General features: G+C 45.1%; 1 protein-coding gene across 1 annotated transcript in view; it reads right to left on the bottom strand.

Annotated features, from left to right (window-relative positions):
• Nucleotides 1-13,372, bottom strand: part of LOC110493976 (plexin-A1) — a gene marked incomplete in the record, with an annotated part of 289,525 nt that overhangs the window by 36,441 nt on the left and 239,712 nt on the right. The window contains 3 exon segments of the mRNA XM_036949987.1: nt 6,181-6,348; nt 10,542-10,678; nt 10,810-10,933. Of these exon segments, the coding sequence (XP_036805882.1) occupies nt 6,181-6,348; nt 10,542-10,678; nt 10,810-10,933 (429 nt within the window).

Below are 13,372 nucleotides of genomic sequence, written 5' to 3'. Positions count from 1 at the left end.
GTCTAATTGGTCCAGAAACCGATTAGTTGGGCCAGAGCCAGAACACACGTGGGTAAAGTGGCAGTTTGTCATTGGCTTTGACACTCTGATTAGTTTAGAGACGATCTAATCGCTGATGACTTTTTTATTTATTTTTTACAATACCACTCGTCACAAACAACTTCAATGATGGCAGTCTCAGACTAAAGTATGTAGTGAACGACAGAGCAGCGGAAGAATTTAGTGTGAGTTGTTAGGTTATCAATGAACCACCTCCAAATGTCTAAAACCCAAAAAGGTATCGTCCATTTCAGGTACTGGAGAGGTACTGGATGTGCAGGCTTTTGTTTCAGCTCAGCACTAAGACACCCGATTAAATTAATCGTCGTCTGTGTGAAGATGGCAGATATTCCCCAGTGTGTGTGTGTGTTAAATGTTTCTGTTGGAGGGCCCTGTTTTTTTCACTCATAATTCATATCCTGCCATAGTTAACATGTTTTTTTCCCACCATTTCACCTGCAGCAGTTAAGTGTGTTAAAGAAATGTGTTTAGAATCAGGATTTGCTAATTGTGTATGGTAAGCCCCTCCCACCAATTTGAGTTGATTGAATACAGGTGCATGTGTGTTTGGGGGAGAGAGGCAGTTGGGGTGGAAAGCAAGGTTAGAGGAGAGCAGGTTGGCTAGATTTTATGCTCTTTACTTTTTAATTCTTGTTTTAGCCTTTTAGTTCATGTCCGAGCTTTAACCGTTGTTGTATTTATCTATTTAGTCAAATAAATTCTCCATTGAGGTAAAACTGTTCATTACTTCAAGAAGCCTTTTTACGTGCACAAGGGAACGGCCAACTTCATCCCAGTCATTTAGACTAGCTGGTTATAAAAACATGACTACTTTGTTATTTGAAACAGGTGTGTTAGTGCTGGAACAAAAGCTTACACACAGACAAGGGCCAGGCGATATGTCCCAAATCCCATATCTCAATTTTTTTCAAATCTATGGGTGATTCATGACGTACAGTGCATTCGGAAAGTATTCAGACCCCTTCACTTTTTCCAAATTATTTTACGTTACAGCCTTATTCTAAAATTGATTAAATAAATAAATCTCAATCTACACACAATGTCCCATAATGACAAAGCAAAAACAGGTTAAGACATTTTTGCAAATTTACAAAAAACTAAACAGAAATATTTACATAAGTATTCAGACCCTTTGCTATGAAACTCGAAATTGAGCTCAGGTGCATCCTGTTTACATTGATCACCCTTGAGATGTTTCTACAACTTGATTGGACTTGAATTAAATTCAATTGATTGAACATGCTTTTTAAAGGCACACACCTGTCTGTATAAGGTCCAGAGCGCTCAGGACCTCAGACTGGGGCGAAGGTTCACCTTGCAAGAGGACAACATCCCTAAGCACACAGCCAAGACAATGCAGGAGTGGCTTTGGGACAAGTCTTTAAATGTCCTTGAGTGGCCCAGCCAGAGCCCGGACTTGAACCTGATCGAACATCTCTGGATAGACCTGAAAATAGCTGTGCAGCAACGCTACCCATCCAACCTGACAGAGCTTGAGAGGAACTGCAGAGAAGAATGGGGAAAACTTCCCAAAAACAGGCGTGCCAAGCTTGTAGCGTTATACCCAAGAATACACAAGGCTGTAATCGCTGCCAATGGTGCTTCAACAAAGTACTGAGTAAAGGATCTCAATAATCATGTAAATGTAATATTTGCAAAATGTCAAAAAACTAGGAATCATTTCACAAGTTCTGAATTCAGCTAACAGGGCAATGTTATGAACACAACCTTCAGTAACCTCCAACTGTTTGTTCACTTTGTTCAAATGTTGAAATCACTACCCGCTATTCAAAGTGCTCTGAACAAATTAAGGGAATCGTTCAAACATTGGCACATTCTAAGATCTGATGACAATATGTGTTTTCGGACCCTCCCCTTGGTCGTATTCTCGCGGTGCAGAAATCAATTGGTAAACTCTGATTTACCACCCTAAAATAACCTGCACAACGTCTATTTTTGCCTCTACCGGATGGAAACTACAAGTGTAATGGCTGTACTCAATGCAGTGGCACTTATAAATGTAGATCCTTTAAACACCCCCCAAATAGGGAAACTGGAGCCATCACTTGCTCCACTAAGGCAGTTATTTATCTTATAAAACTTGTCCTTGTGGTAAAAATGATGTTGGCAAAAGGAAGCGGGAATTTCGGGAGGCACGAATCTCAGAGCATCTTAGTACATTAGGGGCAAAAAACTTGACGCATCCAAGTTATATTGGCATTGAACACGTCACCCTCCCTAGGAGAGGGGATGACCTTGACAATTTTTTAACATCTTTCATTTAAGACCCGTCTCAACATAGACTCTGATGCCATTCTTGTGATTATTGTGACTTTGCTATTCATTGTAATGTTTGTAGGCCCATGTAGCCATATTGTTGCTTTGCTATCCACTCATGTTTCTGTAGGTTCTATTTATATCTGAAAATTAACCAATGATATCAAGCCACACCCGGCCATGATTACAGACACCTGTGTCCTTTGACATATATAAACTAGTGACCCGCCGTGTTTATCATTATACCCCAGTCCACCTAGTCGTGCTGCTGCTCCAGTTTCAACTGTTCTGCCTGTGGCTATGGAACCCTGACCTGTTCACCAGACGTGCTACCTTGTCCCCGGCCTGCTGTTTTCAACTCTCTCTCTCTCTACCGCACCTGCTGTCTCTAACTCTGAATGCCCGACTATGAAAATCCAACTGACATTTACTCCTGAGGTGCTGACCTGTTGCACCCTCGACAACCACTGTGATTATTATTATTTGACCCAGCTGGTCATCTATGAACATCTTGGCCATGTACTGTTATAATCTCAACCCCGGCACAGCCAGAAGAGAGGACTGGCCACCCCTCAGAGCCTGGTCTCTGTCTAGGTTTCTTCCTAGGTTCCTGCCTTTCTAGGTATATTTTCCCTGGCCACCGTGCTTCTACATCAGCATTGCTTGCTGTTTTGGGGGTTTTAGGCTGGGCTTAACAAATACATTTGATTGATTCGAAGACAGCTTGTCTGTCGAAACGTCAGGTTATTCAATTATTGCATCGGAGAGTCTGCGGCTCTCCTTCTCTTTTTCAAGACATCAAGTGGCCTACCCTTATTCCTCACAATGAACGAGTTGCCAATTCCTCACATTTGTTTTATGCTTATTGCACATTTATAAAACAGTCTAGACAGCTAGAATAGTCCTCTTTATTTGACTAAAATGCCACTAGCAAGACGTGGTACCCTAATGCGCGTGCGCGACAAACTGAGCATTCATTTTTCCAGAATGAGCGTTCATGGGTACATCCGTTTTAGTAGTGTCTGCTCTGCTCGAAATTTGAGTTCAAACATAAACCGTGTATGGTTCAAAAGGTTATCTTCTCCTCTATTATAGTCAAAAATAATGTCTCCATGCGTTTTGGTATGCATATGAGCGATTCTGTTGGGCCAAACCTCAAATTACGAGTATAAACCGTTTGTCAGAGAGGAAGAAGTGATCTCTCACCTTCGTTGTTGTAAGTGGTAGGGAGAGGGGCTTGGGAGAAAGAGGAGCGCTCTTGCCAAAATCTGTCCAAAATAAGCCCAATGCATTTCTATGCACTTATTTAGGACCTAAGCTTGTCGCCTCTGGGACAACGACTCCCATTGTTAAGGCAGAGACATGAGCATCTCATCATTATATACCGATCTCTGGCGTAAATGGGAAGGTGCACAGCACAGAAGAAGCGAACGTGACCAAAAAAAAGACAACATATGAGAACAAGCGGACATAAACGCTCGTAAAAATGAAAAAAATAATAACTGGAAACAGGCATTTTTAGAATATTGCATTCATTCGATATCGCCCAGCCCTGACCCAGACTGTGGAATTGCTGGCTCTCTGAACTTTTCACCATTTGACTTTTTCAATTCACCTGACAATTACCCATAAGGACAAGGGTAACATGGGCAAGAGCCACGTCCCCACCAGACACCCCCCTCTCAACCACAGGGGAGCTGACCTCCCTAAACCAGAGTGACATGACACAATGTGACAAGTTTGAATCAGGAAAGCATGCAAGCTAACCTACCCGAGGCCCACCTGCTCATCTGTGTAAAGACACTAAAGCAAATACTTGTTACAGACAAAGGGGTCGATGGAACACCACTCAAGAGGCTGCAAGATGGTGTGGGGTAACCAAGAGTGGCACTTGGTAGGAGTTGACTACTATTGATTGCGAAGTGTACTGATTCCAGGTGACGTTGTGAAACCCATTCCTATGTGACATCTCCGCTGTGCTGTTTAGCCACTGCGAGGTTAGCACAGGGAGACTGTCAGTGTGCCAGCACAAGCTGAAAAGTAACAAGTGAGTTGTGTCGACCCTCGGTACGTTTAACCAACGTCGTGTGGTGAACGTGTGTCGGAAACCACCTTTGTTGTTTGTTGCGGGCGTGTGATAAAGGTTGCCGGAGAGGATGCGGCAACAAATTTGCTTTTGCGAGGTACACACGTCGTGATTGGCCGGGAGGAGAAACAGCCAATCCTCCGGGAGCGGTGAGAAAAACACCAAATAACGAGCGAGCCAGTGAGGTCACGTTCCCTCCTGAGGCTAACGCCAGCGACGCTAACACCTTTTCATCCTCCTCTCTACGTCTCCACTCCTTCCTTTCACACCTCCGTTCCAAATGAGACCGCTCGCCTCCTCGCACCTCGGTGGTGTGTCGAGTCTGCCGACCATCTCTCCGCCCCTACGGAGATTTTAAAAACCGCTTCGCCTATTTTCACCTCTACTTTCCCCTCGTGATGTCTCTGTAGTGGTTTGACCCGTTCCACCTAGCGACTGGCGGACATTTTTCGGTCTGACGGCATCGTGTCTGTTTGGGTGCCCTTGAAATGCACCTGCCAATCATCCGGTGGCTGAATGGAAGCACTTAAACACTTTGTGCATACTTCTCCATGGTCGCCATTTTAGGTTGATCAATTAGTTGCTCATTGTTTCCTCACCTGGATCCACTCTCCATTGAACTTGCTTTTCAATTTTCTATGGGTCCTTATAAGAGACTATAAATGCATATTAAAAGGGGCACTTGACCACTTAAAAAAAAAAAATCACATATGTATTATGTCCAGCAGCACCCTACCAGCTTCTAAATGTGTGAAAATTGAAATGTTCTACATGAAGTCAAATATATATACAAGGAAAAGGACTTCTTGTGATGACATCGGGGGTCACTTTAAAAATAATTGAGTGTCGAGTTGAAAACTGTTGAAATGTCCCTTATAATAAATACCATGTAATGTCTTTATAACGCATTACAAGACTGGTGACCTATAGAAGGTGTTCCAGAAAGACATTACTTCAGTCAACCAGACAGTTTGAGTTGATAGAAGGCCACATTACTATTTAGGGAGCATCAAGTGTGCTATCTGCCTGCCTGAGCAATGAGCACCAACTCAGTTTTTCTAGGTCATTCTTTCAAGCCCGTTTTACACCCAATCCACTTCCTGCTCTGTACACAGCTTGTGTTTGTTCATAAATATTCCTGTGGCAAACTGGCTCACTACATTGTCTCATTTGAATAAGTCAGACAATATTTATACAGTCTTTGCGTCGACTGCAACACAAGCTACCAGCGGCTTTCGAGTCCCTTTTCTGCGAAGATTTGCTGTGTGGTAAATAAGTGTGGTAAAAAAATACCAGCGCCTGCGTGTTTGATGTCACTCGATACTGTGTGTGAAACTGAAGTGTGCCTACAGCATACTTGGCTCAGTGCTAAGACTAATGCCCAATCCCAAATCAACCCCTACCCGCTGTGCACTTGTGGAAAATCTGAGACGACTGGATAGGTCTAAACAATATAGTTGCAAGAGGGCGCTAGTGCCACATTTCTTACCTTACACCTATCCAATCCTCTCAGATCTCCAAATATAACTAAAATAAAACTGTCCATCAAAAGATCTAAAGCAAAACAACAACAACAAAAAAATCTAAGACTAGTTCCAACCAGTGTTAGACCAGGGCCTGTGTCCACAGAGTAGGAGTGCTGATCTAGGATCAGCGTTGCATCTAAGATCATAATGATTATATAGACAGATCGTAGACCAGCACTTGTCTCAGATGCTTTGTCGATACAGGCCCAGTTCCAACCGGTTCCCACTCACCTTGCAATAGTCCAGTCAGGTTCGATCTTGAGGATGGTGGGGTCCTCGGTGTAGTTGAACTTGACCTCTGGGTTCCTGAGCTCAGCTGAGTTGATGTCCACCATGACGGGGGTACCGCCGGGAGTCAGACCTGCCGGCGTCACACACACTATCTCCCTGGCACTCCGCCTGGAAGGGCAGAGGGAGTGTGTTACATGAAGAAGGAACATAGGCCGTCATTGTAAATAAGAATTTGTTCTTAACTGACTTGCCTAGTTAAATAAAGGTTAAATTAAATAAATAAAAACAATGGACAATAAAGTATCGTAGAGTATGTCACCGGGTGATGTGTGTATTTGGCATGAAGGGAAGAGTATGTCACACACACACACACACACACACACACACACACACACACACACACACACACAGCCCCAGTGCTTTCAGTTTTTCAGACGGGGGTTTCGTCAGACAGACTTTCACAGAGCTCTGGCTTCAAAGACCTCTCTCTGCTCTCTCTCTCCCTGACTGATCTGGAGTGGCAGAGGCCCAGAGAACGCCGGTCATCCCTAGATGATGCAACCCTCTCAGACACCTAGCCAGCTGTGCTGTATTACGAAAGTTTTGCGGTTCGGGTTAGTTGGACAAACTTTGCACTCTACTTCCATCTCCTCTGATGAAGTGTTTTAGTGTTGGCAAAGCAGACAGCAGAAGCCTGCCGTGTTTGAACATCTGCATAATGTGAGTGTTCCTGCGAGTGTACATATTAGGATGCATGTATGTGTGTGTGTGTATTTGTTTGCAAGATTCTGTAGAATGCATGTGAAATCGATGCACATGTATGGCGTGTGTGCGTACACATGGTGTGTGATGAGTGCACACACTTAACTACCCTAAACAACAACTATTTCATACACAAATCCCATCTGTTATGGACAAGAAATTGAGAGGAGAGAGAGGGAGAGGAAAGAGGGAAAAAATACTAGAGAGACGACAGCAGCTGAGGGGGAACTAAGTGGAAGGGAAAATAAGCAAGGATGCTTTTCCGCGAGCACATCCCTGCTGTCTCGTAAGAAGCAATTTAAAACGCCCCGTCTTCCAGGGCTCCGCTAAAAGGTGTACGGGGGGGGAGAAGGGAAAGAAAAAAGTAAAGCGCTTTTTCCGTATTCCGCTTGCACCACTACGTTGCCCGGGCAACCGCATCCACAACACTCGCCGGCAACACCCGTGGTATGCCGTACATATTTTGACAAGGTTGTTGTCAGCCGGTTCAAAAGAATGGGAAAAGAGAGTGAGAGAGAAAGAAAGAGAGAGAGAGAGAAAGAGAGAGAGAAAGAGAGAGAGAGAGAGAGAGAAGGGGAAGAAATTGGTTTCAGAGGGAGATAAGTGGCTGAATGACTCGGGGTAAATAGGCATTGATTAAAGCGGCCACGTTGAACTTGGAGATGAAAGGCAAAATGTTTGGACGTGACGCGAGAAAAGGGGAAAACGCTTTCCAAGTCCATTCCTTTAGAGACATAGAATGTTGCTCAGCTAGAGTGGGACTGAAAGAACAATGCTTTGAATTGTGCTGTGCGAGGTTTGCATCTCAATAGTCTAGAGTGGCTTCCTCTCCTCGCCTTCATCTGCACTGCTACAAACTAGACAAGGTGGCATCAAACCGCCGGTGGGAATCCATCACCTTGAATTCACCTATCCTGTGTTTTCAGATCAACGCAGATGAAGGCGAGGAGAGATGAAGGGACCTTCAGACTATTGAGATGAGCCCCATGTGACTGGACCAAAACAGCTCAAAATGTAGCCCATCATACAGTATATTATTGACATTGCCATCCATTTAGATCATACTATTTTTGGTAATTCCAATACTATATCAAAGACAGCAGCTTTCTTTCCAGAGCCAGTCAATGTTTTTAGCTCGACATGTTTCCCCGATATGAACAGATGCCATCGCTGCATGCATATATGCCTCTTGTACAAACCATGTCACATACGGCTGTCTATATACCACCCACCAATCATGTTGATAGTGCCTTGTGCGCAATTACGTCTAAAGCTAATTGGTCCGGAAAACTAGAGTCTGCGTTGCAAGATAAATGCATGGGTATATCCTGGATCTTTTACTACGGTGAGGAACGTTTGTCTTCTCCCATGTACTCCTCTGATTCAGTTTTCTTTTCTTTTCTACATTTCAGAGAAATTCCCAAACCCTCTTCTTTGAGAGGTCTTAACGAGGCACTCGTTCTTCTGTGAGGTGTTCCCGCCATCTGCTAACACATGTTCATTTGAGGCTTTAGATGAGTGCACGGTACGCTGCGAGTTCGCTGTGTGTGTGTGTGTGTGTGTGTGTGTGTGTGTGTGTGTGTGTGTGTGTGTGTGTGTGTGTGTGTGTGTGTGTGTGTGTGTTTGTATATACAGTACCAGTCAAAAGTTTGGACACCTACTCATTCAAGGGTTTTTCTTTACTTTGACTATTTTCTACATTGTAGAATAATAGTGAAGACTTTAAAACTATGAAATAATCAAAATAGATTTTATATTTCAGATTCTTTGAAGTAGCCACCCTTTGCCTTGATGACAGCTTTGCACACTCTTGGTATTCTCTCAACCAGCTTCGTGAGGTAGTCACCTGGAATGAATTTCAATTAAAAGTGCCTTGTTAAAAGTTTATTTGTGGCATTTTTTCCTTCTTAATGCATTTGAGCCAGTCAGTTGTGTTGTGACAAGGTAGGGGTGGTATACAGAAGATAGCCCTATTTGGTAAAAGACCAAGTCCATATTATGGCAAGAACAGCTCAAATATGCAAAGAGAAACGACAGTCCATCATTATTTTAAGACATGAAGGTAAGTCAACACGAAAACGTTGAAAGTGTCTTCAAGTGTAGTCGCAAAAACCATCCAGCGCTATGATTACTGGCTTTCATGAGGACCGCCACAGGAATGGAAGACCCAGAGTTACCTCTACTGCAGAGGATGTTCATTAGAGTTACCAGCCTCGGAAATTGCAGGCCAAATAAATGCTTCACAGAGTTTCGTGTAACAGACACGTCTCAACATCAACTGTTCAGAGGAGACTGCGTGAATCATGCCTTCATCGTCAAATTGCTGCAAAGAAACCACTACCAAATAACACCAATAAGAAGAAGAGACTTGCTTGGGTCAAGAAACACGAGCAATGGACATTAGACCGGTGGAAATGTGTCCTTTTGGTCTGATGAGACCAAATGTGAGATTTTTGGTTCTAACCCGCCGTGTGTTTGTGAAACACAGAGTAGGTGAACGGATTATCTCTGCATGTGTGGTTCCCACCGTGAAGCATGGAGGTGTGGGGATGCTTTTCTGGTGACACTGGCAGTGATTTATTTAGAATTCAAGGCACACATAACCAGCATGGCTACCACAGCATTCTGCAGCGAATCGCGATCCCATCTGGCTTGCACTTAGTGGGGCTATTATTTGTTTTTTAACAGGACAATGACCCAACACACCTCCAGGCTGTGTAAGGGCTATTTGACCAAGAATAAGAGTGACGGAGTGCTGCATCAGATGACCTGGCCTCAGCAATTACCCGATCTCAACCCAATTGAGATGGTTTTGGATGAGTTGGACCGCAGAGTGAAGGAAAAGCCGCCGACAAGTGCTCAGCATATGTGGGAACTCCTTCAAGACGGTTGGAAAAGCACTGCCAAAAGAGAATGACAAGAGAGTGCAAAGCGGTCTATTTTGAAGAATAAAATCTAAAACAATATTTGATGCCTTCACTATTATTCTACAATGTAGAAAATTGTGAAAAGAAAAACCCTACAATGTGTGTCCAAACATTTGACTGGTACTGTGCGTGCGAGTTAGAGCGCGTTTCATCATGAAAGACTATGGAGACTGAGAGCACCTGCTCCCGGAGAACAGAACATCTCCGTGTCCTGCCTTCTCACCTTTCTAGCTTCTCTGGTAGCGTGTTGGAGAACTTACCCAGCCCGTAACGTATATCACAAAAGGGAAACATGACTCACGTAGAGCATTTTTCAACCCTAACTCCCAGATCATTTGTCGTCACTGGAAAGCAAATAAGTAAAAATCCAGACACACAGAGGTCGGTCATCCCCGTAAACAGAGGAAGTCATTCCCAACACAAACAGTGGGCAGTCATTCCCAAAAAACAAATGAAGTCATACCCGTAACAAGCCATTCCCAACACAAACGGTGGGCAGTCATTCCCAAAAAACAAATGAAGTCATACCCGTAACAAGCCATTTCCTTCACAAATGGTGGGCGGTCATTCGCATCCCGAAATTCTGGTTCTTCCGTGCCATAACATCAAAACATCAAAGCAATGCAGCCTTAAACACAATAGTTATTGTCCCAGTGTTGTCAGAGAGCTCACCTCTCGAAGCGACAGGGGTGTAGGCCGATCTTGACCGCCACAGCGCTGCCTGCATTGAGGTGGCTCCCCTCGATGGTGATGCGGGTGCCCCCCGAGAGGGGGCCTTTGGAGGGCTGCACACGCGTGAAGTAGGGAGACTGGGGAAGAGGAATACATCAACACGTGTCAGGAATTAATTTGTTCTGGGATCCACTGTTGTTGTTTTTTTCAATGATGAAAGGACAACATTACAGAAGGACAATTGAGCACAGGCATGATTGGGGCTTACCACAAAAGTGAAGGCCTTGGGTGAGATGGCTTTGTAGTCAGCGTGTGTGCAGTCCCTCACACACACTTCCACATGAGCCTCTTGCACTCGGTAGCCTGTCGCGTCAGCCAGCTTACACACGATCCTGAGAGAGAGAGAGTTGGTGAGTGACACTACAAATATGATCATCATAACCATTGACCTATCCACAGCGTTAGTCCAAGGGTAACCATGCCACAGAGCATAGCAACGGCCTTGCCCATATCCATAGCCGGAATATAGTGTGTGATGGTGATGACATCCACTTGTACCTGGAGAGGTATGATAGGAGAGAGAGGCTACATTTTGTGTCTGCACGACGGTATTAGAGGATATTATAACCCCATAAGCCTTGTGTTTGGCCTTGGGCGGCGGCTGGCCAAATGAAAATCCATTTTAGAAATGATTGAGGCAGAGGACGAGCGTCTGAGGAGGTTGGGCACCGCAGGCGAGAACACACACACAGACGTGGGCACATGTCAGTAATCTGCACGCGCGCACATGCACACACACACACACACAGCCCTAGACCTCATGTTTCACCCGCCTCAGACACTCCAGACTGTTAATTAGCCAAATAGAACAAGAGAGAGACAGAGAGAGACAGAGAGAGAAAGAGAGAGAGAGAGAGCGAGAGAGAGAGAGAGAGAGAGCGAGCGATTGAGCGAGCGAGAGAGCGAGAGAGAGAGCGAGAGAGAGAGCGAGAGAGAGAGCGAGAGAGAGAGCGAGAGAGCGAGAGAGAGAGAGAGCGAGCGAGCGAGAGAGAGCGAGAGAGAGAGAGAGAGAGAGAGAGAGAGAGAGCGAGAGAGAGAGCGAGAGAGAGAGCGAGAGAGCGAGAGAGAGAGCGAGAGAGAGAGCGAGAGAGAGCGAGAGAGAGAGCGAGAGAGAGAGCGAGAGAGAGAGCGAGAGAGAGCGAGAGAGAGAGCGAGAGAGAGAGCGAGAGAGAGAGCGAGAGAGAGAGCGAGAGCGAGAGAGAGAGCGAGAGAGAGAGCGAGAGAGAGAGCGAGAGAGAGAGCGAGAGAGAGAGCGAGAGAGAGAGAGAGAGCGAGAGAACTGGGTTTAAGTGGGGGGAGGGTGGTGATTAATTGAACGAGCTCGTATCCTTCCCATCTCGTTGCTGTCCCCCCCCCCCACCCTCTGCCTGCGATGAGTTATTAACTCTGCTGCTTTTGTCCTCGCTGCAGGTGGCCACGGCAACCGCTCTCCATCGCTGCAGCGATGACGTCCGCATTCCGATGCAATTGTTTATTTGTTTGGTCTCACGCAGGGAGGGACAATGATTACAGCGAGGAGACTTTTTAGCAGATAATTAACATTCTCACTGGAATCATTACAGTGAAGATAAGGGGACTATTAAGCAGTCAAAGTGGAAGAAAATAAAAGAGAGAGAGCGCTTAAGAAGCTTGATGAGATGTACAGTTTTGTTGGTATATGTGTGTACTCCATTTTGCATGTGTGTGTCTGTGTCTGTGTCTGTGTCTGTGTCTGTGTGTCTGTCTGTCTGTCTGTCTGTCTGTCTGTCTGTCTGTCTGTCTGTCTGTCTGTGTGTGTGTCTGTCTGTGTGTCTGTGTGTCTGTCTGTGTGTCTGTCTGTCTGTGTGTCTGTGTGTCTGTCTGTGTGTCTGTCTGTCTGTCTGTGTGTCTGTCTCTGTGTGTCTGTCTGTGTGTCTGTCTGTGTGTCTGTCTCTGTCTGTCTGTGTGTCTGTCTCTGTCTGTCTGTGTGTCTGTCTCTGTCTGTGTGTCTGTCTGTCTCTGTCTGTGTGTCTGTCTGTCTCTGTCTGTGTGTCTGTCTGTCTCTGTCTGTGTGTCTGTCTGTCTCTGTCTGTGTGTCTGTCTGTCTCTGTCTGTGTGTCTGTCTGTCTCTGTCTGTCTCTGTCTGTGTGTCTGTCTGTCTCTGTCTGTGTGTCTGTCTCTGTGTCTGTGTGTCTGTCTCTGTGTCTGTGTGTGTCTGTCTGTCTCTCTGTGTCTCTGTGTCTCTGTGTCTCTGTGTCTCTGTGTCTCTGTGTCTCTGTGTCTCTGTGTCTCTGTGTCTCTGTGTCTCTGTGTCTCTGTGTCTCTGTCTGTCTGTCTGTCTGTCTGTCTGTCTGTCTGTCTGTCTGTCTGTCTGTCTAGGATGACAGTTGAAGTCGTAAATTTATATACACCTTAGCCAAATACATTTAAACTCAGTTTTTCACAATTCCTGATATTTAATCCTAGTAAATATTCACACATGCTTTTTTAGTTCTGCCCACAAATTTTCTATAGGATTGAGGTCCGGGCTTTGTGATGGCCACTCCAATACCTTGACTGTTGTCAAGTATTCTTGGGGTCATTGTCCATTGGAAGATCCATTTGCGACCAAGCTTTTACTTCCTGACTGATGTCATGAGATGTTGCTTCATGAGGGAGGAAAATCTATTTTGTGAAGTGCACAAGTCTCCCTGCAGCAAAGCACCCCCACAACATGATGCTGCTACCCCCGTATTTCACGGTTGGGATGGTGTTCTTCGGCTTGCAAATCTCCCCATTTTCCCTCCAAACATAACAATGGTCATTATGGCCAA

This window comes from Oncorhynchus mykiss, chromosome 17 (genome assembly GCF_013265735.2).
Source record: "Oncorhynchus mykiss isolate Arlee chromosome 17, USDA_OmykA_1.1, whole genome shotgun sequence".
NCBI lineage: Eukaryota > Metazoa > Chordata > Actinopteri > Salmoniformes > Salmonidae > Oncorhynchus > Oncorhynchus mykiss.
The sequence above is the reverse complement of the archived record's forward strand: the minus strand, read 5'-3'. Positions and strand labels throughout refer to the sequence as shown.